Source organism: Salmo salar, chromosome ssa22 (assembly GCF_905237065.1).
Source record: "Salmo salar chromosome ssa22, Ssal_v3.1, whole genome shotgun sequence".
NCBI lineage: Eukaryota > Metazoa > Chordata > Actinopteri > Salmoniformes > Salmonidae > Salmo > Salmo salar.
This window is the reverse complement of record NC_059463.1, coordinates 42940208-42967378: the sequence shown is the minus strand read 5'-3', so window position 1 is coordinate 42967378 and position 27171 is coordinate 42940208. Positions and strand designations below refer to the sequence as shown.

The 27171-nt window shown below is 44.7% G+C and overlaps 1 protein-coding gene across 1 annotated transcript in view; it reads left to right on the top strand.

Moving 5' to 3' along the window:
* erc2 (ELKS/RAB6-interacting/CAST family member 2) overlaps positions 1-27171 on the top strand; it is a 75210-nt gene that overhangs the window by 12693 nt on the left and 35346 nt on the right. Inside the window, exons 3-5 of the mRNA XM_045705315.1 lie at positions 21453-21614; positions 21905-22171; positions 25108-25182. Of these exons, the coding sequence (XP_045561271.1) occupies positions 21453-21614; positions 21905-22171; positions 25108-25182 (504 nt within the window). The remainder of the gene's footprint in view (positions 1-21452; positions 21615-21904; positions 22172-25107; positions 25183-27171) is intronic.

The window sequence follows — 27171 nt, the reverse complement described above, 5'->3', positions numbered from 1 at the left end:
TCAAAATGGTCGGTAATCTGTTTGTTGACTTGGCTTTCGAAGACCTTAGAAAGGCAGGGTAGGATAGATATAGGTCTGTAGCAGTTTGGGTCAAGAGTGTCCCCTCCTTTGAAGAAGGGGATGACAGCAGCTGCTTTCCAATCTTTGGGAATCTCAGACGACACGAAAGAGAGGTTGAACAGGCTAGTAATAGGGGTTGCAACAATTTCGGCAGATAATTTTAGAAAGAAAGGGCCAGATTGTCTAGCCCGGCTGATTTGTAGGGGTCCAAATTTTGCAGCTCTTTCAGAACATCAGCTGACTGGATTTGGGAGAAGGAGAAATGGGGAAGGCTTTGGCGAGTAGCTGTGGGGGGTGCAGTGCTGTTGACTGCAGTTGGGGTAGCCAGGTGGAAAGCATGGCCAGCCGTAGAAAAATGCTTATTGAAATTCTCAATTATAGTGGATTTATCAGAGGTGACAGAGTTTCCTATCCTCAGTGCAGTGGGCAGTTGGGAGGAGGTGTTCTTATTCTCCATGGACTTTACAGTGTCCCAGAACTTTTTTGAGTTTGTGTTGCAGGAAGCAAATTTCTGCTTGAAAAAGCTAGCCTTGGCTTTTCTAACTGCCTGTGTATATTGGTTTCTAACTTCTCTGAAAAGTTGCATATCACGGGGGCTGTTTGATGCTAATGCAGAACGCCACAGGATGTTTTTGTATTGGTTAAGGGCAGTCAGGTCTGGAGAGAACCAAGGGCTATATCTGTTCCTGGTTCTAAATATTTGAATGGGGCATGCTTATTTAAGATGGTGAGGAAGGCATTTTTTTTTAAATAGCCAGGCATCCTCTACTGACGGGATGAGGTCAATATCCTTCCAGGATACCCGGGCCAGGTCGATTAGAAAGGCTTACTCACTGAAATGTTTCAGTGAGCGTTTGACAGTGATGAGTGGAGGTCGTTTGACCGCTGACCCATTACGGATGCAGGCAATGAGGCAGTGATCGCTGAGATCTTGGTTGAAAACAGCAGAGGTGTATTTAGAGGACAAGTTGGTTAGGATGATATCTATGAGGGTGCCCGTGTTTATGGCTTTGGGGTGGTACCTGGTAGGTTCATTCATAATTTGTGTGAGATTGAGGGCATCAAGCTTAGATTGTAGGATGGCTGGGGTGTTAAGCATGTCCCAGTTTAGGTCACCTAGCAGCACAATCTCTGAAGATAGATGGGGGGCAATCAGTTCACATATGGTGTCCAGAGCACAGCTGGGGGCAGAGGGTGGTCAATAGCAGGCGGCAACGGTGAGAGACTTGTTTTTAGAGAGATGGATTTTTAAAAGTAGAAGTTCAAATTGTTTGGGTACAGACCTGGACAGTAGGACAGAACTCTGCAGGCTATCTCTGCAGTAGATTGCAACACCGCCCCCTTTGGCCGTTCTATCTTGTCTGAAAATGTTGTAGTTAATGATGAAGATTTCAGAGTTTTTGGTGAACTTCCTAAGCCAGGATTCAGACACGGCTAGGACATCCGGGTTGGCAGAGTGTGCTAAAGCAGTGAATAAAACAAACTTAGGGAGGAGGCTTCTAATGTTAACATGCATGAAACCAAGGCTATTACGGTTACAGAAGTCATCAAAAGACAGCGCCTGGGGAATAGGAGTGGGGCTAGGCACTGCAGGGCCTGGATTCACCTCTACATCACCAGAGGAACAGAGGAGGAGTAGGATAAGGGTACGGCTAAAAGCTATGAGAATTGGTCGTTTATGACGTCCGGAATAGAGAGTAAAAGGAGCAGGTTTCTGGGGGCGATAAAATAGCTTCAAGGTATAATGTACAGACAAAGGTATGGTCGGATGTGAATACAGTGGAGGTAAACCTAGGCATTGAGTGATGATGAGAGAGATATTGTCTCTAGAAACATCATTGAAACCAGAAGATGTCATAGCATGTGTGGGTGGTGGAACTGAAAGGTTGGATAAGGTATAATGAGCAGGGCTAGAGCCTCTACAGTGAAATAAGCCAATAAACACTAACCAAAACAGCAATAGACAAGGCATATTGACATTAAGGAGAGACATGCTTAGTCGAGTGATCATAAATGTCCAAGTGAGATTCAGACAGCTAGCCGGGCCATAGGTAGCAAGCTGGCAGAAGATGGAGGGAGGTCTGTTTTTAGCCACCTCGTGCATTTCCGTCTGTTGATTAGTGGGGTTCCGTGTGGTAGGGGGGACTGTCTGTCTGTCTGTCTGTCTGTCTGTCTGTCTGTCTGTCTGTCTGTCTGTCTGTCTGTCTGTCTGTCTGTCTGTCTGTCTGTCTGTCTGTCTGTCTGTCATTTTCTTTTCCTCTTTACCCCATCTATCTCCCTCCCTCTGTCTCTTTACCCCATCTATCTCCCTCCCTCTGTCTCTTCCTGACCCCCCTCTCTCTTTTCTCCTCCACTCGACCACTCTATATCACCCCCTACCCTCTCCGTCTCTCTTTTCTCGGTCTCCTGCAGGGCACCATATGGGATTTCTCTGACATACATTATGAAATGAAGGTTGATTAGATGGAAATAGATAGATCTGTATACCGAACAATATGGGCAAAGCCAGATGATAATGACATAATACACTATATATACAAAAGTATGTGGACACCCTTTCAAATTAGTGGATTCGACTATTTCAGCCACAACCGTTGCTGACAGGTGTATAAAATCGAACACACAGCCATGCAATCTCCCTAGAGAAACATTGGCAGTAGAATGGCCTTACTGAACAGCTCAGTGACCTTCAACATGGCACCGCCATAGGATGCCACCTTTGCAACTAATCAGTTCATAAAATGTATGCCCTGCTAGAGGTCCCTCGATAAACAGTAAGTGCTCTTATTGTGAACTTGAAATGTCTAGGAGCAACAACGGCTCAGCCACGAAGTGGTAGGCCACACAAGCACACAGAACAGGACCACGTAATGCTGAAGCTAGCTCGTAAAAATCACCTTTCCTCGGTTGCAACATTCACTACCGAGTTCCAAACTTGCTCTGGAAGCAATGACAGCACAAGAACTGTTCGTCGGGGCCTTCATGAAATTGATTTCCATGGCTGAGCAGCTGCACACAAGCCTAAGATCACCATGCACAATTCCAAGCGTCGCATTCTCTGGAGTGATGAATCACTCTTCACCGTCTGGCAGTCCGACAGAGGAATAATGGTCTGTGGCTGTATTTCATGGTTCAGGCTCCTTAGTTCCAGTGAAGGGAAATCTTAATGCTACAGCATACAATTACATTCTAGACGATTCTGTGCTTCCAACTTTGTGGCAACAGTTTGGGGAAGGCCCTTTCCTGTTTCAGCATGACAATGCCCCCGTGCACAAAGTGAGATCCATACTGAAATGGTTTTTCGAGATCGGTGTAGAAGAACTTGGCTTGCCTGCACAGAGCCCAGACCTCAATCCCATCGAAACCTTTGGGATGAATTGGAACGCCGACTGCGAGCCAGGCCTAATCGCCCAACATCAGCGCCTGACCTCAGTAATGCTCTTGTGGCTCAATGGAAGCAAGTACCCACAGCAATGTTCCAACATCTAGTGGAAAGCCTTCCCAGAAGAGTGGATGCTGTTATAGCAATAAGTGGGTGACCAACTCCATATTAATATTCGACTTTTGGCCTTGTAGTGTATATCTAACATCCAGGATGTCTTGTTTTCATACAGTGCATTGAGGGTGTGTGTGGTGACCTTGTCATTATCACATGAGAAGTAAAGGATATGAGGATACATAAGGGGATAAGACACACCTGTATGATTTATAGATTTATCTCATACAAGAGGCAGAGCCTACATACAGTGTATGATGTATAGATTTATCTCATACAAGAGGCAGAGCCTACATACAGTGTATGATGTATAGATTTATCTCATACAAGAGGCAGAGCCTACATACAGTGTATGATGTATAGATTTATCTCATACAAGAGGCAGAGCCTGCATACAGTGTATGATGTATAGATTTATCTCATACAAGAGGCAGAGCCTACATGCAGTGTATGATGTATAGATTTATCTCATACAAGAGGCAGAGCCTGCATACAGTGTATGATGTATAGATTTATCTCATACAAGAGGCAGAGCCTACATACAGTGTATGATGTATAGATTTAGTGACATCTACAGTGTATGATGTGTGTGTTTTATTTTAATTTTTTATTTATTTCACCTTTATCTAACCAGGTAGGCTAGTTGAGAACAAGTTCTCATTTACAACTGCGACCTGGCCAACATAAAGCAAAGCAGTTCGACACATACAACAACACAGAGTTACACATGGAATAAACAAACATACAATCAATAATACAGTAATCATACAATCATTTTATAACATTTTTGACATGCGTTTTTCTGGATTTTTTTGTTGTTATTCTGTCTCTCACTGTTCAAATAAACCTACCATTAAAATTATAGACTGATCATTTCTTTGTCAGTGGGCAAACGTACAAAATCAGCAGGGGATCAAATACTTTTTTCCCTCTCTGTACCTTCTGGAGTACATGCTATGGGTGGGTGCTGCTATGGTGACCAGTGAGCTGAGATAAGGCGGGGCTTTACCTAGCAGAGACTTGTAGATGACCTGGAGCCAGTGGGTTTGGCGACGAGTATGAAGCGAGGGCCAGCCAACGAGAGCATACAGGTCGCAGTGGTGGGTAGTATATGGGGCTTTGGTGACAAAACGGATGGCACTGTGATAGACTGCATCCAATTTGTTGAGTAGAGTGTTGGAGGCTATTTTGTGTGTGTGTGTGTGTGTGTGTGTGTGTGTGTGTGTGTGTGTGTGTGTGTGTGTGTGTGTGTGTGTGTGTGTGTGTGTGTGTGTGTGTGTGTGTGTGTGTGTGTGTGCGTACATGCATGCGTGCGTGTGTGTGTGTAGGCGGAGTAAATCCTCTCAGTTTGCGTCTTCTTCTCTGACAACAGTCTTGCTCTGATTGCTGTGAATGACATCTCCCTCCCTGGAGACAGAGTTAGCCTACATTAATGAATTACATTTGGCTAATAAAAAGCAGCTGTGTCTTGCCGGTGTAATTGTTCACTTGTATCTTGATTCAGAGGGTTGCGGTTGGGGCATTGTAAGGCACACACACACACACACACACACACACACACACACACACACACACACACACACACACACACACACACACACACACACACACACACACACACACACACACACACACACACACACACACACACACACCAGTACGGTGGTTCTGGATGGTGGAAGAGTTCCTCACCCAATAGACTTGTTGAGCTGCTGCCTGAAGAGAGTAAATTACATCATGACCAAGAAATCTTACCAGCCTGATTTTAGCTCAGTCCGTCTGTTCTAGCAGCCCACTATTAGCCAAAGCAAATATTATACATTTTTTATATACTGAAAACACAGAGTGTGTTCTTTCTTACATCATCGTTGTAGCGGACAAAACTCACTCATATGACTCAACGCATGATTCAAACCCACTCAAACGACTCACAATTAGCCTAGATCTGTTTCTTTGAAAAGCTAGTTTTCAACTAATGGTACCTTATCATCAAATCATGCAGCACCCTGTGGGTTTTAGCTAAGCTGAAGGTAATGCTACTGTAGATGCTTTGGCCACAGCATTTTGAACATTCACCATTTTGATCATTATTTAGCATCAACTCAGGGTCATTATTTAGCATCAACTCATGGTCATTATTTAGCATCAGCTCATGGTCATTATTTAGCATCAACTCAGGGTCATTATTTAGCATCAACTCATGGTCATTATTTAGCATCAGCTCATGGTCATTATTTGGCATCAACTCAGGGTCATTATTTTGCATCAACTCAGGGTCATTATTTAGCATCAACTCGGGGTCATTATTTAGCATCAGCTCATGGTCATTATTTAGCATCAACTCAGGGTCATTATTTAACATCAGCTCATGGTCATTATTTAGCATCAACTCATGGTCATTATTTAGCATCAGTTCATGGTCATTATTTAGCATCAACTCAGGGTCATTATTTAGCATCAACTCAGGGTCATTATTTAGCATCAACTCAGGGTCATTATTTAGCATCAGCTCATGGTCATTATTTAGCATCAGCTCAGGGTCATTATTTAGCATCAACTCAGGGTCATTATTTAGCATCAACTCTGGGTCATTATTTAGCATCAACTCAGGGTCATTATTTAGCATCAACTCAGGGTCATTATTTAGCATCAACTCAGGGTCATTATTTAGCATCAACTCGGAGTCATTATTTGGCATCAACTCAGGGTCATTATTTAGCATCAACTCAGGGTCATTATTTAGCATCAACTCAGGGTCATTATTTAGCATCAGCTCATGGTCATTATTTAGCATCAGCTCAGGGTCATTATTTAGCATCAACTCAGGGTCATTATTTAGCATCAACTCAGGGTCATTATTTAGCATCAACTCAGGGTCATTATTTAGCATCAACTCAGGGTCATTATTTAGCATCAACTCGGAGTCATTATTTGGCATCAACTCAGGGTCATTATTTAGCATCAACTCATGGTCATTATTTAGCATCAACTCGGGGTCATTATTTAGCATCAGTTCATGGTCATTATTTAGCATCAGCTCATGGTCATTATTTAACATCAACTCATGGTCATTATTTAGCATCAGTTCATGGTCATTATTTAGCATCAGTTCATGGTCATTATTTAGCATCAACTCATGGTAATTATTTGGCATCAGTTCATGGTCATTATTTAGCATCAGCTCATGAACATTATTTAGCATCAGCTCATGGTCATTATTTTGCATCAACTCATGGTCATTATTTAGCATCAGCACATGGTCATTATTTAGCATCAACTCGGGGTCATTATTTAGCATCAACTTGGGGTCATTATATAGCATCAACTCTGGGTCATTATTTAGCATAAACTCGGGGTCACTATTTAGCATCAGTTCCGGTTTTGTTGACTGTAAGTCATCCAGTTGAGTTGAGCCCACTCACGCTGTCAAACACTGCCATCCCAACTCATAGTGGTGTGTATGTGTGTGTGTTTGTCCCTTTGTTTGTAACAATGTGTGTGTGTGTGTGTGTGTGTGTGTGTGTGTGTGTGTGTGTGTGTGTGTGTGTGTGTGTGTGTGTGTGTGTGTGTGTGTGTGTGTGTGTGTGTGTGTGTGTGTGTGTGTGTGTGTAACAATGTGTGTGTGTACATGTTGTTATAGCTGGGCTGGAGCTGCTGGAGCTCTGCTGCTGAGCCAGGCAGTCAGCAACCATCATCACAATCCCCAAAATGGAGGATAGACTCACATATCACTGCTGTGTTTATGCCCAGACACACCACTGCCACACAGTTTCCACAGATGAGATTGTTGGTTCCTGCTAAACTGCCATATTTCTCTGATCTGTAATCTTCTGTTAGTCGTCTCATCTTACGTGTGAAGACACACACACACACACACACACACACACACACACACACACACACACACACACACACACACACACACACACACACACACACACACACACACACACACACACACACACACACAGACACACACACACACACACACACACACTGATTTGTAGTGGCAGTGTTAGTCTCACAGCAGGGGAACAGTTCTCTTTCCTGTCGGCAGTTCTGCATTATAATGGCCAGCAGCCAGCCCCCTCGCTCAGCCTCAGTGCTCCTTAGATCCAACTAGCCTGTAACCAGGTGTGTGTGTGTGTGTGTGTGTGTGTGTGTGTGTGTGTGTGTGTGTGTGTGTGTGTGTGTGTGTGTGTGTGTGTGTGTGTGTGTGTGTGTGTGTGTGTGTGTACCTGTGTGGTTGTGGTTGCAGGATGGTTACAAATGTGTTGTTGTGCCCACTGTTCATGGGTGTGGTAGGCTTGTATTTATTTTTAACAAAGATGAACAGAATGTGTGCTAATCAAAGACGATTAGAGTATTGTGCAATATAATATATAATTTAATAGTCATGGATGTTCAGTAATCTTATGAATATGTATCATCCCAGACACCCTGGACCCACTCCATTGCACATACCGCCCCGACAGATCTACAGATGATGCAATCTCTATTGCACTCCACACTGCCCTCTCCCGCCTGGATAAGAGGAGCACCTACGTGAGAATTCTGTTCATTGACTACAGCTCAGCGTTCAACACCATTGTGCCCTCCAAGCTCATCACTAAACTAAGGACCCTGGGATTAAACACTCCTCCTGTATTGACAGACAGATATTCCTGTGACATCTAGTTTTAACCTGAGCTTTTAACATGACAGGTTTAAACCAGGGAGGATGGGAAAAGAGGAGGAGAGGTGTAGAAAGGACATCAGAAGAGTGAGTTAGCAATGGGTGATATTTTGATGCTTAGGAAATGGAAGAGAGGGAGAGAGAGAGAGAGAGAGAAGTGAGGAGATGAGAGGCCTCATTAGAGTGAGTAACATCTTAGCTCCATATCACAGACAGGGTTTAAGTCTAGATCAGAGGAGAGGAAGATGGATGGAAGAGTGGAAGGGATGACTGGAGAGGAGGGGATGCATGGATAGGAGGGGATAAGTGGAGAGGAGAGGAGGGGGTGAGTAGAGAAGAGGGGAGGGATGAGTGTAGGGGAGGGGATGAGTGGAGAGGGGAGGAGGGGAGGAGTTGAGGGGAGGGGATGAGTGGAGAGGAAGGGAGGGGATGGGATGAGTGGAGGGAGGGAGGGGATGAGTGGAGAGGAAGGGATGGGATGGGATGAGTGGAGGGAGGGAGGGAGGAGGGGATGAGTGGAGAGGAAGGGAGGGGATGGGATGAGTGGAGGGAGGGAGGGAGGGGATGAGTGGAGAGGAAGGGAGGGGATGGGATGAGTGGAGGGAAGGAGGGGATGAGTGGAGGGAGGGAGGGGATGAGTGGAGAGGAAGGGAGGGGATGGGATGAGTGGAGGGAGGGAGGGAGGGGATGAGTGGAGAGGAAGGGAGGGGATGGGATGAGGGGATGAGTGGAGAGGAAGGGAGGGGGAAAAGACAGTTCAAGAAGGATGATTCATGAGAAGGGAGGAAATAATGGAAGAGAGAGAGGATATTAGAGATATGAGAGATGAGTAGAGTAGAAATAAGGGTAGGTTAGTCAAAGCATACCAGATCAGCTTGTGTTTCCTTGTCCGCCATCTATCCATTATGCACAGCTGAGGCATGAGACAGTTGGACTGAACAGTACATTCCTGGAGCCAGTGAGCAGGTCTGGGATTATCGATCCGGCTGGAGTAACGCTCTGCAGCGCTTGGCCTTCATAGAGCTCCTTGGTTTAACGAAGTGGAGTGGAGTTGTCAGAGTGTTCCAGATGGAAACGTTCCCCGGTTCCGGTCCGATGCTCCCGGTCCGATGCTCCCGGTCCGATGCTCCCGGTCCGATGCTCCCGGTCCGATGCTCCCGGTCCGATGCTCCCGGTCCGATGCTCCCGGTCGGCTCCCAGGGAATGATCAGCCAGCCGTAGCCACAGCCAGCCGTAGCCACAGCCAGCCGTAGCCACAGCAAAAGAGTCACAATGCATTTCAGCCATTTGTGTGAATTTGTATTTGTCATCTCAGGTCAATATGGCTGATTCTAGATCAATTTTAGTCAGATGCTTTAAGCTGAACTGAAGCAGGGAAATGCCTTGTATTCCTCTGGTGAAGTTCTTACTACTGAAGTAGTCAGTGGTATGAGTGAATAGTAATGTTGAAGCAGATGACTGTGTCTTTCACCTGAACCTCAAAAGCCTTCAGTGTGTGCGAGTGTGCGTGTTCATACAGCATGACAATGTGTGCGTGCATGTGTGTGCATTTGTGGTGGCTGAGAGTGTCTGTGTGTGCGCGTGTGTGTGTGCGCGTACATATGTGCATGCTTGTGTGTGTGAACTAGAGGTCTTCATGGGTCTAACAGACCTGAATTCTTATATCTGACCCGAGCAGGTCCTGGTCCCAAATTTACATTTCTGTCTCAGATCTGGGTCTGGTCTGATATATTTCTATGTTTAATACATTTGCAAAAATGTCTAAAAACCTGTTTTCGCTTTGTCATTATGGGGTATTGTGTGTAGATTGATAAAGCAAAATAACAATTGAATCCATTTCAGAATAAGGCTGTAACGTAACAAAATGTGAAAAAGTCAAGGGGTCTGAATACTTTCCGAATGCACTGTAATTGTCAAGGGTCTCGGGTATGTGCAATTAAAATTGATTTACCGACTGGACCTGATTGGACACGTCCTCTGTTAATTTAATGTGTGTGAGGTGATGAAACCTGCGAGAGCTTTTAATCTGTGTCAGTTTATTGCAAGTCAATAAAACAGGTAATTTACAGTGCCTTGTAATCTGTGTCAGTTTATTGCAAGTCAATAAAATGGGTAACTTACAGTGCCTTCAGAAAGTATTCATACCCCTTGACTTATTCCACATTTTGTTGTTACAGCCTGAATTCAAAATGGATTAAATAAATGAAAAATCTCACCCATCTACACACAATAACCTAAGTAAAACAAAGTAAAACATGTTTTTAGAAATTTAGCAAATTGATTGAAATGTAAATACATAAATATAGGTTAGAATCATCTTTGGAAACAGGAAACAGAATCATCTTTGGAAACAGGAAACAGAATCATCTTTGGAAACAGAAACAGTTTCAGCTGTGAGTCTTTATGGGTAAGTCTAAGAGCTTTGCACACCTGGAATATACAACATTTACACATTATTCTTTAAATAAATCTTCAAGCTCTGTCAAGTTGGTTGTTGATCATTGTCTTTGTCACGAGTGTCATAGGGTGTAGACCAAAACGCAGCGGGAAAATGTATACACATCTTCTTTTTATTAGTGAAGAAGGAAAAACACAAACAACGTATACAAAAACAAACGAACTAGACAGTCTCGTCAGGCACACAGCAAAACAAGAAACAATCTCCCACAAACCCCAAAACAAACACACTCCTAAATATAGGATCGTCAATCAGAGGCAACGATAGACAGCTGCCTCCAATTGAAGGCCCCAATCCCCATTACCTAAACATAGAAATACAATACCCTAGCACAGACATAGAACTAACAACATAGAACTAACCAAAAAACCCCAGACTAATAAATCAAATACCCCTCTACCTGAACACATACTCAAACACACCCTGAACCACATAAAACAAATACCCCCTGCCACGTCCTGACCAAACTATAAGAACAAATAACCCCTTTACTGGTCAGGACGTGACAGTCTTTCAAGTTTGCCATAGATTTTCAAGCCCATTTAGGTCAGAACTGTAACTAGGCCACTCAGGAACATTCAATGTCACCTTGGTTAGCAACTCCAATGTAGATTTGGCCTTGTGTTTTAGGTTATTGTCCTGCTGAAATGTTAATTTGTGTCCAAGTACCTGTTGGAAAGCAGACTGAACCAGGTTTTCCTCTAGGATTTTGCCTGTGCTTAGCTTTATTCCGTTTATTTTTATCCTAAACTCCCTAGCATAACCATAACATGATGCAGCCACCACCATTCTTGAACAGTGGTACTCAGTGATGTGTTGTGTTGGATTTGCCCCAAACATAAAACTTTGTATTCAGGACATTAATTTCTTTGCCACATTTTTTAAAATGTTACTTTAGTGCCTTACTGCGAACAGGATTCATGTTTTGGAATATTTAGTATCTGTACAGGGTTCCTTCTTTTCACTCTGTCAATTAGGTTATTATTGTGGAGTGACTACAATGTTGTTTATCTATCCTCAGTTTTCTCCTATCACAACCATTGCACCCGGTAACTGTTTTAAAGTCACCATTAGCCTCATGGTGAAATCCCTGAGTTTCCTTCCTCTCTGGCAACTGAGTTAGGAAGGATGCCTGTGTCTTTGTAGTGACTGGGTGTATTGATACACCATCCAAAGTGTAATTCATAACTTCACCCTTCTTCGCGAGGCATTGGAAAACCTCCCTGGTCTTTGTGGTTCAATCTGTGTTTGAAATTCACTACTCGACTGAGGGACCTTCCAGATAATTGTATGTGTGGAGAACAGAGATGAGGTATTTATTTAAAAAATCATGTTAAACACTATTACTGAGTGAGTCCATGCAACTTATGTGACTTGTTAGGCACATTTTTACTCCTGAACCTATTTAGGCTTACAATAACAAAGGGGTTTAATACTTATTGACTCAATATATTTCAGCTTTTAATATTTTATTAGTTTGTTTTCAAAAAATATAATTCCAGTTTGACATTTTGGGGAGTTGATTGTAGGCTAGTGACACAACACAACAAACTGTGGTAAAAGTCAAGAGTCGTGAATACTTTCTGAAGGCACAATCTGTTTTGCAGTAGTAGCTTATCTGGCAAATTGAAAGAAATGCATTTTGGTGTTGGGAACATGGCATCTTTCTCTCGGTCTCTCTAGGGTTTAGGACATGTAACTGTTTTGGCCAATATCATTTGTTTATTGATGGCGCTGGTTTATTTCTCTCTCTCTCTTTCTACTCTCGGATCTGAACGGGTCTCTCGGATCTGAACGGGTCTCTCGGATCTGAACGGGTCTCTCGGATCTCAATAAGTAATAAGTATTTTGGGGTATGTTTTTCCACAGGCCTTTTCGGAACCGGTCTGACTGTCCTCTGGTCCATTCAGAACGGGTATCCATTTCATAATTTTTTATGCTTATGGGGTCGGGTGGGAAAGCCACAGATCCATCTCTAGTGGAAGCCTGTGCCAGTGTGTTCCTGTTGTTTTGAACCTCTCTGTGTGTGTGAGTAACAGGTTGTGCTACTCTCCATGATGGTGAAACCTGTCACTGATGCATGCAGCCCCTGTCAGCAAACGGATGACTGGCCTGCCCAGAAATTAAGAATGAATGATGGTATGTCAAGTAGCATCATTTATCTGCTATATCCAGGACATCTAGGCCACCATCCCCTCAATGTGAGTCCTTACTGTGATGTCTAACAGTCCTACATTAGTGTTTCTCAATCCTGGCCCTGGCACTAACCCACCTTATTCAAATCAAAGGCTTGGTGATGAGTTCATTAGTTGAATCAGGTGTGTTAGTGCTAGGGCAAGAGGGTCCCCAGGACCAGGACTGAGAAATATTGTAGACCTACATTATGGCCTAGTAGTCCATTATGCTCTGACCAACACTTTCCATAGTCACCTAGTACTTCACAAGGCATCTGGTTTAGAACATGCACCAGACAGAGAGGGACATGGAGAGGAAGAAGGAGAAGGAGGAAAAGGAGAAAAAGGAGAGGCATAGGCAGAGGGAGAGGAAGAGGCAGAGGGAGAGACAGGGAGAGGAAGAGGCAGAGGGAGAGACAGGGAGAGGAAGAGGCAGAGGTAGAGGGAGAGGAAGAGGCAGAGGAGAGGCAGGGAGAGAGAGAGGCAAAGGCAAAGAGAGAGGCATGGGGAGAGGAAGAGGGAGAGGAAGAGGGAGAGGCAGAGGGAGAGGGAGAGGCAGAGGCAAAGAGAGAGGTATAGGCAGAGGCAGAGGGAGAGGAAGAGGAAGAGGAAGAGGAAGAGGAAGAGGGAGAGGGAGAGAGAGTGGGAAAGGGAGAGGCAGAGGAAGAGGGAGAGGAAGAGGAAGAGGAAGCGGAAAAGGGAGATGCAGGGTTGAGGAAGAGGGAGAGGCAGGGAGAAGAAGAGGTAGAGGTACAGGCAGGGAGAGGGAGAGGGAGAGGGAAAGGCAGAGGAAGAGGCAGAGGTAGAGGGAGAGGAAGAGGCAGAGGTAGAGGGAGAGGCAGAGGGAGAGGCAGGGAGAGAGAGAGGCAAAGGCAAAGAGAGAGGCATAGGGAGAGGAAGAGGGAGAGGCAGAGGGAGAGGAAGAGGCAGAGGTAGAGGGAGAGGGAGAGGCAGAGGCAAAGAGAGAGGTATAGGCAGAGGCAGAGGCAGAGGAAGAGGAAGAGGGAGAGGAAGAGGGAGAGGAAGAGGGTGAGGAAGAGGAAGAGGGGGAGAGAGAGAGAGGGAGAGAGAGTGGGAGAGGGAGAGGGAGAGAGAGTGGGAGAGGGAGATGCAGGAAGAGGCAGAGGGAGAGGAAGAGGGAGAGAAAGAGGGAGAGGGAGAGGCAGAGGAAGAAGAAGAGGAAGAGGAAAAGGGAGATGCAGGGAGAGGAAGAGGGAGAGACAGAGGCAGAGACGAAGAGGGAGAGGCAGGGAGAAGAAGAGGGAGAGGTACAGGCAGCGAGAGGGAGAGGGAGAGGGAAAGACAGAGGCAGAGGGAAAGGCAGAGGCAGAAGAAGAAAGAGAGGAAGTGGAAGAGGCAGAGGCAAAGAGAGAGGAAGAGAGAGAGTGAGAGGAAGAGGGAGAGGCAGGGAGAGGTAGAGGTAGAGGCACAGGGAGAGGAAGAGGGAGAGGCACATCTATATACTATGAATTTTCATGCAATGCTCAGGGGCGGCAGGTAGCCTAGTGGTTAGAGGGCCAGTAATCGAAAGGTTGCTGGATCGAATCCCCGAGCTGACAAGGTAAAAAAATCTGCGTTCTGCCCCTGAAGGCAGTTATATACTACTGTTGATAAAACACACACACACACACAGGGTTGATAAAACACACTCACACACACTCAGGGTTGATAAAACACACACACACACACAGGGTTGATAAAACACACACACACACACTCAGATTTGATAAAACACACACACACACAGGGTTGATAAAACACACACACACACTCAGGGTTGATAAAACACACACATACACACAGGGTTGATAAAAACACACACACACACACACACACTCAGGGTTGAAAAAACACACACACACTCAGGGTTGATAAAACACACACACACACACACACAGGGTTGATAAAACACACACACACTCAGGGTTGATAAAACACACACACACACACACACACAGGGTTGATAAAACACACACACACACACACACACAGGGTTGATAAAACACACACACACACACAGGGTTGATAAAACACACACACACACACAGGGTTGATAAAACACACACACACACACACAGGGTTGATAAAACACACACACACAGGGTTGATAAAACACACTCAGGGGGATGCAGCAGCTACCACCTCAGCTCCCGGCACACAGATGTCAGGGTGTTTATGTGTATCTGCCCTTTTGGGGGGGTGTACACTCAAACCAATAATTTAAACTGCACTGCCAACTATGTGCAATCCCCTGCCAATTTGCAGAAGTTTATCAATTTTCATATGGGTGGCCCCAGCGGGAATCAAACCCAGAATTGTGCCCTTGCAAGCTTCATGCTCTACCAACTGAGTCACAGTAGTGATATGTCTCCTCCCTGTCCCTTGCTCCTTGGGGTATTTAAGGAGGTATAAGGGAGGACAGCCGATATTACCCAGTGCCTCTCCTTGAACCAAGGAGATGGAGTCCGTGTGTTGTGTTCATCAGGCCTCACAAGCTCGCTTACAGACTTACAGGATCTGCAGTGAAACAGAAGCCCTCTCTGGAGACTGACAGCCTCCCCCTCAACCTTCCCCCTCACCCAATATCTGCTGCAATATCTGTCACGACTGACAAGCCACGGCCCCTGTGGGCCTGAGACTGAGCCCAGTCTAAGGCTGCCTCTGGAGAGGGGAGGATGGGGCAGAGATAGGGGGAGGAGGATGGGGAGAGGAGTGGATGGGAGGATGGGGAGAGGAAATGAGGGGAGGACGGGAGAGGAGGGGAGGATGGGGTGGAGAAGAGGTGAGGGTGGGAGAGGAGGGGAGGATTGGGAGGAGAGGAGGGGAGGATGGTGGAGGAGAGGAGGGGAGGATGAGGAGAGGAGGGGAGGATGGGAGAGGAGGGGAGGATGGGGAAGAGAGGAGGGGAGGATGGGGGAGGAGAGGGTGGAGGATGGGGAGAGGAGAGGAGGGGAAGATGGGGGAGGATGGGGAGAGGATAGGATGATGAGGAGAGGAGGGGAGGATGGGAGAGGAGGAGAGGGGGAGGATGGGGAGAGGAGAGGAGGGGAAGATGGGGGAGGATGGGGAGAGTATAGGAGGATGAGGAGAGGAGGGGAGGATGGGAGAGGAGGAGAGGGGGGAGGATGGGGAGAGGAGAGGAGGGGAAGATGGGGGAGGATGGGGAGAGGATAGGAGGATGAGGAGAGGAGGGGAGGATGGGAGAGGAGGAGAGGGGGAGGATGGGGAGGAGAGGAGGGGAGGATGAGGGAGGAGAGGGGGGAGGTTGGGGAGAGGAGAGGAGGGGAGGATGAGGGAGGAGAGGATGGGGGAGGATGGGAGCGGAGGGGAGGAGAGGAGGAGAGGATACTGTACTGTACATAATGTTACTGACTTCACTAATACATTCATACATAATGTTACTGACTACACTAATAGATTCATACATAATGTTACTGACTACACTAATACATTTATACATAATGTTACTGACTACACTAATACATTCATACATAATGTTACTGACTACACTAATACATTCATACATAATGTTACTGACTACACTAATACATTTATTTAATAATGTTACTGAATAAACGAATACATTCATACATAATGTTTCTGACTAGCTGGGAATAATAATCTGAATAAATATGTTTACAACTAATGTCAGGATAAATGAATTTCCACTAATTTATTGTTACTTCGTATACCTACAGCATTTTGATGAATAAATGATGATTGTTCAACATGTGACTTGTGTGTAAACATACATCTTACCCTCTGCATATTTACTTTTAATGTCTCCTTTTCAAACACCTCTTATTTGGTCTCACAGTATTTATGGTGTTTTATCGACAATATGGAATCCATGTTTTGTCTATTTTATGGTGTGTCTGCTGTGTGTGTATATGTGCCTCTATATTTGAAAGAGAGAAAAAGAAGAGAGAGAGAGAGAGAGAGAGAGAGAGAGAGAGAGAGAGAGAGAGGGAAAGAGGGCAAGAGAGGTGGCGTGAGTGTGAGAGAGGGAGATAAAGAGAGGCAATAGTGAATAAGTGTGAGGAAGAGAGCGGATAGCAGAAGACTGGTTGAGCATGTGTGAATGTGGTTTTGTGAGTGTAACTAAAGATTTGACAGGTTTTAAATGGTTTCAGTGTACTGGCCCAAGAAGGCTGGGATGCTTACATGAGGGAGTGTTGCCCAACGCAGTGGAAATATGAGATACTGGCAGTCCATTAGAGACAGCACCCTGCTAAAGGGACCACTACCCTCTGCTGGTTGGAAGAACATACTACCACAGCACAGGCTTAACACAAATAGGGCAGGGTTCTCCAAACAAGTTTTCAGAGCAACGTTTTTTTTTCTTAAATTGTTGTACATAAAACACTGTAAAAACACTAGCAAATCAGCTCCAAGGGATTTTAATTTAAGAATTCAGTTCCAAAGTATTCCTACGCATAATAGAGATATATATGTAATCATGTACAGTGCATTTGGAAAGTATTCAGTGCCCTTGACTTTTTCCACATTTTGTAACGTTACAGCCTTAATCTAAAATGGATTACATGTTTTTCCATTAATCTACACACAATACCCCATAATGACAAAGTGAAAACAGGTTTTTAGAAATGTTTGCAAATGTATAAAAAAAACTAAAACAGAAATACCTTATTTACATAAGTATTCAGACCCTTTGCTATGAGACTCAAAATTGAGCTCAGGTGCATCCTGTTTCCATTGATCATCCTTGAGATGTTTCTACAACTTGATTGTCTCGAGGCACAGATCTGGGGATAGGTACCAAAACATTTCAGCAGCATTGAAGATCCCCAAGAACACAGTGGCCTCCATCATTCTTAATTGGAAGAAGTTTGAAACCAGCAAGAGCTGGCCGCCCAGCCAAACTGAGCAATCAGGGGAGACGGGCCTTAGTCAGTGAAGTGACCAAGAACCCGATGGTCACTCTGATAGAGCTCCAGAGTTACTCTGTGGAGATGGGAGAGCCTTCCAGAAGGACCACCATCTCTGCAGCACTCCACCAATCAAGCCTTTATGGTAGAGCGGCTAGATGTAAGCCACTCCTCAGCAAAAGGCACATCACAGCCCGCTTGGAGTTTGCCAAAAGGCACCTAAAGCGCTCTCAGACAATGAGAAACAAGATTCTCTGATCTGATGAAACCAAGATTTAATTATTTGGTCTGAATGCCAAGCGTCATGTCTGGAGGAAACCTAACACCATCCCTACGATGAAGTATGGTGGTGGCAGCATCATGCTTTGAGGATGTTGTTCAACGGAAGGGACTGGGAGACTAGTCAGCATAGAGGGAAAGATGAATGGAGCAAAGTACAGAAAGATCCTTGATGAAAATCTGTTCCAGAGCACTCAGGACCTCAGACTGGTTCACAATAAAAGACAATAACCCTAAGCACACAGCCAAGACAACGCAGGAGTGGCTTCGGGACATATCTCTGAATGTCCTTGAGCAGCTACGCTGCCCATCCATCCTGACAGAACTTGAGAAGATCTGCAGAGAACAATGGGAAAAACTCCCCAAATACAGGTGTGCCAAGCTTGTAGCGTCATACCCAAGAAAACTCGAGGCTGTAATCGCTGCCATAGGTGCTTCAACAAAGTACTGAGTAAAGGGTCTGAATACTTATGTAAATGTGATATATATATATATATTTTTTTTTTTGGTAAATTAGCAAAAAATTTAAAAATAACTGTTTTTGCTTTGTCATTATGGGGGATATTGTGTGTAAATTGATGAGGGAAAAAACTATATAATCCATTTTAGAATAAGGCTGTAAAAAGTAAAGGGGTCTGAATACTTTCTGAAGGCACTGTACAAATGTGAACAAGGGGTTTGTCAAATATTATATCTGTTTGGGCTTCTTGAGGTCAATTTGCAGTGTAAAATGTTTTGTAATTATGTTCCAGCCCCCTGACCATCCACTCAAGAAAAAATTGGCCCGCAGGTGAATCTAGTTGATTATCCCTGATATAGGGGCTGTTTTCCGGACCCAGATTAAACCTAGTTCTGGATTTAAAAGTACATTCATTAATCTTGCTTTTTAATCCAGGACTAGGCTTAATCTCTGTCTGGGAAACCGTCCCCACAATACCACACCTATTAGATGTACCCAGTGTGTGGTTACTAGTATGAATTTGTTCTGCCTTGTATCAATTAATATGGTGAGACTTAATGCCGAGAAGTATTCCCCAACAAATAACCTCACAATTTCCCTCTTTCCATTAAGGTTTCCATTATGTTTTAGAGTGATTATAGTATGTGTTTGTGTGAGGTTCCTAACCGTATCATTTACATCAGAATGGATAGTGATACATGATTTGAGGGCTGGATGGATGAATAAATAAATGGAAAATATTCTGAAACGTTTCTCACGTTCCTCACACGTTGTTCTCACGTTCTTCACAACGTTGTTCTCACGTTTCTCATGGGAGCTCTTACAGTAGCTCATATGTTTTCCACGTGCGCTTCATGTTGCCGACTGTTCTGACGCTGTGTTCTCCATGCACTGTGTTCTCTCTGTTGGTTCCGCCCGTGCTACTACAGCTGCTGGACGCCAGGAGGACCAAGGTTTGTCCCTATGTCTGCCACCGCTGCCCTGGCTGCCGTGTGTGTACAACATAGTCACCACCAGTGTGATGTCGTCGTGTCTCCTCAGTGACCACAAGAGACCCTCTGACCCCCCCCCACACACCCCTAGGTCATATCTGAAATGGCACCCTTTTCCCTATATAGTGCACTACTTTTGACCAGAGCTTTTGGGATCTGGCCAAAAGTACTGCGCTTGGGCCTATATTGTGAACAGAGCGCCATTTTGGACATACTCCTAATTTGACTCTTATACACACCCGAAAGGAGTGTGATGGGTTTAGCCTGTTCCGTTCCCTACACCCTACCCTTCCCCTACACGCTCTGTTTAACAGAGTGTTGTTTGTTCAGCTATTCCTTATTTACTCCAAGCACACCTGATCCTCCTCGTATGTTCCCCCTATACAGACCAACACACTGTGAGTGTGCTTCTCATATAGGGGTGTGGCTGCTCCTCTGCACTGTGTGTGCATCCCTTGTGACGCTATAGTATAAAATAGACTGTGTTTTGTTCTGTATTTATCTGCCCCCTAAACTCCAACACCCAGGCTAGGTTCCAATGTCCATACTAGCATACCACTGAGAATGCATGGCCCAATCAGTGCACAGTGGTATGCTAGTGTGTATATTGGGAGAGTCACAGAGCCTCGGTCTCCTTTTCCCTTGTCCTAAACGCACTACAAACACTACAATGGATGTGTGACTCGTTTAGTTATCAAGTACTGTACACCTTTATTTTTCCCGTGTGCTTCCTGAAGCAGTGTGTGCAGTCTAATGGAGGAGCATTGCTTTTCCCTAACACACACACATGCATGCACACACACACACACACACACACACACACACACACACACACACACACACACATACACACACACCACCCTAACACACAGCATATGGATGGGCATGAACCCAGAAGTCCGCTGAGTCTACTGTGTCGGTTAGTCTCCAGCTCTCAGTGGGAACATTGTTTACTGTGCTCTACATGGATCTCTGCTGCTCTCGACTCAGGCTGTATGGACAGCACCCGCCCTACAATAATGATAGATCATTATCAATAATGCTGCAACAATCATACATGATCGCAGCACAGCACAACCTCCTTTGAAAGTGCAAGCTGTTGAACGCAACCGTTAAACAATGAACACTTGACATGATCGTCAAACTATTATCGAAGGATCATGGTCCTACAAGTTCTTTGCTTTCCTACTGGAATAGGGTGCCATTTCGGTTGCACAATCGGTTTCTCACAGCCACACACAGATTCAGTCATTCACTGGATGGCTTTGTTTAAATGTCTCTTTTAGTTTTCCTGCTGTCAAAACCTTGAGAGACATTCCTAAATATTAGATGACTGATATACAGTACTGTACATAGATAGCCATTGTCAGTACTCGCTACTCACCCTAAAAATGGTAACAGAAGATGGAAAGCAACAAGACGTATAGTTGATTATGAACAGTATATAAAACAGTTGTATTTTCTCTTACCTCTTCAACCCATACTTTCTCATGATGCCATACTTTGTGTGTGTGTGTGTGTGTGTGTGTGTGTTTTCTATGTGTCTTTCATGCCATAGCCAGGTAAGGCCTCCGTTTCTTCGGCTGTAACTTCTCCAGAGGATGAATAGATTACAATGTGTGTTTGTGAGTTTCTCTGTGGGTGTTCTTCCGAATGCACATCTTCTTTCCACAGGGCCATCAAAATGTCCCCCGTCCCCCCTCTCTATGACATGTTTTTTTTGTGCGTGAGTTTGCATATGTGCCTGAATATGTCCTTCCATGAGTACGTATTCAGTGACCCATCATTGTCTGGTCTGTAGTTTAATTGAATCCATCTTAGGCTAAGTGCTGTGATCCTACCAGTTTGAGACTCCTTGACGTGTGTGTGTGTGTGTGTGTGTGTGTGTGTGTGTGTGTGTGTGTGTGTGTGTGTGTGTGTGTGTGTGTGTGTGTGTGTGTGTGTGTGTGTGTGTGTGTGACCCCAACAGCACCTGCAGCTGACCATCCAGGCCCTGCAGGATGAGGTGAGGACCCAGAGGGATCTGAACCACCTGCTGCAGGAGAGTGGCGGCCGCTCTGGGGAACACTACACCAACATCGAACTGACCGAGGAGAACTTTAGACGACTGCAGGCCGAGCACGACCGACAGGCAAGGAATCTTAATAAATAATTCACAATAAATGACTGATTAAATAAATGAGTTAGTTATTAGTTCCAGGTTATTATGACCAGGGTTGAAAATTCTGCTAACAAAATTCCCAAGTTCAGATTTACTTCTTATTCCCTGGAGGAATTCCGTGAATCTTCTAACCGGAGATTTCTGGATTTTCTTCCAACTTGGACATTTTGGGAACGTTCCCAGAATTGCGCTACCCTAATGATGACATAATTTATAGTTCCTTAATTTAAAATTCCATAAAATTCCTTGCTTTCCTGCAGGCCAAAGAGCTCTTCCTTCTGAGGAAGACCTTGGAGGAGATGGAGCTGCGGATGGAGACCCAGAAGCAGACGCTGGGGGCCAGGGACGAGTCTATCAAGAAGCTGCTGGAAATGCTCCAGAGTAAGGGTCTGCCTGGGGGGCCAGGCAGGGTCAATGAGGAGGAGGAGCAGGAGAGGGCCAGGCGCATCGCTGAGGCCGAGGCACAGCTGGGACACCTGGAGGTCATCTTGGATCAGAAGGAGAAGGAGAACATCCACCTCCGAGAGGTACAAGAGTATATGGCTTGCGTCCCAAATAGCACCCTGTTCTCTATGTAGTGGACTACTTTTGAACAGAGCCTGGTCAAAAAGTAGCGCACGATGTAGGGAATAGGGTGACGTTGGTGACGTGACTTATGTAGTGGTTATGGTTAGCATATGGCCATATAGTACTATATACTGTAGCTACTGTAGGGCCACAGTAGACTCAGAGTAAATGTAGTGCTATTATTCAACCACTAAATGTACATAACTATATAACTACTGGGTCGTTCCAAGAAATTAGTGCCTTTTTGCATCCCTTTGATATTTTAAGTTGACATTTTTCACAACTATAGAATTTTAAAGGCCTGTTATGAAGTTCCCTTTAATAAACACCACATAGAAAATTCAATAAATCAGATTTTTTATATGAATAAAGGCTTGCTAAAGTGGCAAAATTCTGCATTTTGACATGTTCCTCCGTGCACCCTCAGTGCACCCCAAGTTTTCACCATTATTGTAAAGCCCTAGTTATTTGTTGCTTTGGCAGTAATTTCTGAAGATTGTTATTTATTTCATGTGATTAGTGATTCATTTTAAGGAATAAAAAAAACATGTGAACTGAACTCGCGTTTTAATATGGTGAAAGAATTTATTAGAAAAAATATGTTTTCAAAAGAACCATTGAACATCTAATAGTAAAATCATAGTGTAAAAGCAAGTGAGCTGGTTCTACTCTTTTTGGACATTTTCTGGTGTTTTGTGGTGGAAAACTGAGCGGGTTGAGCAGAACACGTCAATCCTTTTACCCATAGATAGACAGGCTAGAAATGTTTTAACAATAACAACAATCCTTTTACCCATAGATAAGACAGGCTAGAATCAAATCAAATCAAATCAAATCAAATGTATTTATATAGCCCTTCGTACATCAGCTGATATCTCAAAGTGCTGTACAGAAACCCAGCCTAAAACCCCAAACAGCAAGCAATGCATGTGAAAGAAGCACGGTGGCTAGGAAAAACTCCCTAGGAAAAACTCCCTAGAAAGGCCAAAAACCTAGGAAGAAACCTAGAGAGGAACCAGGCTATGAGGGGTGGCCAGTCCTCTTCTGGCTGTGCAGGGTGGATATTATAACAGAACATGGTCAAGATGTTAAAGTGTTCATAAATGACCAGCATGGTCAAATAATAATAATCATAGTAGTTGTCGAGGGTGCAACAAGCACGTCCGGTGAACAGGTCAGGGTTCCATAGCCGCAGGCAGAACAGTTGAAACTGGAGCAGCAGCACGGCCAGGTGGACTGGGGACAGCAAGGAGTCATCATGCCAGGTAGTCCTGAGGCATGGTCCTAGGGCTCAGGTCCTCCGAGAGAAAGACAGAAAGAGAGAAAGAGAGAATTAGAGAGAGCATATTTAAATTCACACAGGACACCGGACAAGACAAGAGAAATACCCCAGATGTAACAGACTGACCCTAGCCCCCCGACACATAAACTACTGCAGCATAAATACTGGAGGCTGAGACAGGAGGGATCAGAAGACACTGTGGCCCCATCCGATGATACCCCCGGACAGGGCCAAACAGGCAGGATATAACCCCACCCACTTTGCCAAAGCACAGTGGGTGGGGTTATGTTTTAACAATAACAACAATCCTTTTACCCATAGATAGACAGGCTAGAAATGTTTTAACAATAACAACAATCCTTTTACCCATAGATAGACAGGCTAGAAATGTTTTAACAATAACAACAATCCTTTTACCCATAGATAGACAGGCTAGAAATGTTTTAACAATAACAACAATCCTTTTACCCATATATAGACAGGCTAGAAATGTTTTAACAATTTCAAATATTTCGTGATGCTTGCATTCAGTTGCCCCTCCCTGTAGCACACAACAAGAATTATTGATGATATAAGATGAAGTCGTCAACTCTGTTACGGTCAACCTTGTTGCTTTACTTGGCACTTAATAGGCACTTACTATAGTAATTAATTAATTAATTTAACCTTTTGAAATGGCAAAACATGTTTTTTAGGAAGTTGAACGCGTGCTCTTTATGACAGAATGTAAAAATTAGGTGAAATCAAAAAACATTTTCTATTAAGTTACATTACTCAAAAGGCATCTAATTGGTTGAACCACCCTGCTATCTGCCCACAGTAGACCCAGTACATTCCACCTGGTCAGGGTAGCCTCTGTAGGCACTGGTCTCACTTGTGTTGGAGGTCTTACTGATTGTGCTGAGTCATATTATTTGTTCGGTGTTGGTTTTAAAGCGGACGTTATTTGCCAATTTTCTAAATGTTCTTCTAAGGTAAAGTGTATGCGTATCAACACTAGAGGGCAATACTGTATGTCTTTCTATCTGTTTACTGTGCTCTGACTGAAGTGATAGGAACAGTGTTCAATCTGTGTCAGAGGAGGCTGGTGGGAGGAGCTTTAGGAGGATGGCTGGAATGAAATAAATGGAACGGAGTCAAACATGTGCTTTCCATATGTTTCATGTGCTTGATAACGTTCCATCATCCTATAGCTCCTCCCATCAGCCTCCTCTGAATTGTGTACAGTATTATTGCCAGCAGGGCAAGTATAGGACTGATGTAAATGGTAGTGCAAATAAACATAACTTATTTCAATGCTGTCTCTAGAGTGTTGAGCTAAGTCATTACCCATTGAAAACACTGAAAAGTTGTGTTGTGGTATTTGCTAAGATGCTTTTGGAGAGATTCAGAGCCCATATTTATAAAGCGTCTCAGGGTAGGTGTGCTGATCTGGGATCAGGTCCCCCTTATCCATGTTATCTTATTCATGATGATCTAAAAGGTTCAACTGAATCTAGATCAGCACTCCTATTCTGAGATGCTTCATAAATACGGGCCAATTGCACTATGTCTTAAGAGAGGCGACATTTGATGCTTGTCTTGTCCATTTCATATCAACTGGTGTTCTCCCAGGAACTGCACAGGAGAAACCAGATGCACCAGGACCCTGGCAAAACCAAAGCCCTCCAGACCATCATAGAGATGAAGGTAAGAACCAGGGGCCTTATGGGTACTGTTGTACATCATGCTACACCAGACTAGCACCATCACTGAGACCAACCATGTAGTCAGATGAAGTATGCAAACATTAGTTCTAAGAAGAAGGGTTTTGCTTAGTTTGATTGCACTTTGATTCTAGTCTGTGGATAGCCTCGAAAGCCAAGGCTTTGTTCAACGAGACGATATTTGGAAGTACGGCCTTGTGAGACTAGTCTGTGTGGATGATGTTACAAAGGTACATAACATGCAAAAGCTATGAAAAATATATTCAAAGCACTAACTGAACCACTGTAGAGCCCATCAGTCTACTGTAGCTGCAGAGCTGTGATATTGTCTCCTAAATATAAAGCATGAGCTCACAGCCCGCCAGCACGCCACTCTCTCACACACCACATCAGATGGAGATGGATTGGTGCTGAGCAAAACCCCAACATCCCCTACCACGGTCATGTGACTCTCCTCTTGCATGGTCACATGACATGCTGGCTCCTGGAGGCTCTGGATTTGCATCCAGAGCCAAGCCCCGTCTTTTCCATTCTCGGTAGAGGAACTCCCCGCTCCTCTCTGCTCTCTTCACAGCCATGTTGATGCTGATGTTAGCATGAGTAATGCTTTCTCTCTCTCTCCCTCTCTTTCTCTCTCGCTCTCTCTCTCTACGTTACTCCTCACACACCAAGGAGAGCACACAGCCAGCACCATGGAAACAGGTGTGGTTGTTTATGACACTGTGGAGAACACAGGGAGGAGAGAGAGAGAGCGATAGAGAGAGATAGGGATCAAGACTGAGAGAGAGAGAGATATAGAGAGAGAGAGAGGGAGAGAGAGGGATCGAGATCGAGGGATAGAGACAGAGAGACAGAGAGACAGAGAGAGAGAGAGAGAGAGAAAGAGAGAGAGACGGACGGACGGATAGAGAGAGAGCGTGAGAGAATTACATCCTCAGCTTGATCAGCATGATAGCAGTGAAATCAATTGGATGACATAGCTTCTCTGACCCATTGAGCTACGGTATGTTGTTGTCTATACTATGTTCTAATGTACTACTATGTTCTTTCTATGGTAGCTTGCATCTGGCTGCAATTGGATGATAGTGATGCATTGACGAGGCACATGGCCATGATAACAGCGTTCACAGTTTCACATTAACCCCTTAGATCAGGACCGTCTGTTGTTTTTTCCGTCATCCTCTAGCGAGAGCATCTCATGCAGCCGGTGTTCCTAGTTCTCCACTGGGTTCTGGATGACCTCTGCTGAAGTTCTAGTTCAATTTCACAAGTTCAGAACCAGTCGAGGGAAGGACAGGTCGGGAGAGAGAGAGAAGAAATGGGGTTCTTTCTCAATGCTCTGCAGGAGGAGTACATGGGAGACGGACCACGGCTAATCTGTATTATTTATTTGAAAACCCTGCGAAGTCAAAACTACACTCGGAGTCGCAGTCGCAGTCCAGAGACTGGCTCCTGCATTGATGTGCGAGCAACTACAGAGCTGTACGGACCTTCTTCCTGCTTCTTCTCCAGGCGTTTTCTGGGCTGGACCCTCTCCCAGGCTGGATGTAATGTGTGCTGCTCAGTATTTCCAAATGGTGATTCATCCACTGAGAGGCTGTGAGGGAGCTAAAGCTGGATCTGCTGCAGACGGAGAAGGAGGAGGAAGCTTTGGATTTTTCTCGAGATACTGCAGCGGGCTCTCCTCCTTATTACTTCAAAGAGCTCTTTCTCTCTCAATCTCTGACTCTCTGACTCTCTCTCTCTGTCTCGCTGCCCCCTTCTCTCTTTCACTCTCTCTGTCTCGCTGCCCCCTTCTCTCTTTCACTCTTTCTTTCTCTATCGCCCTCCCCCCTCTCTCTCTCTCTCTCTCTCTCTCTCAAGTGTTTTGTGTTTCATACACTGGTGAACCTTTGGAAATGTTCTACTACTGGATTTTAAATGTGGATGTAGTGTACAGCCAGCGTGTGTGTCTGTGTGTGTGTGTGTATGT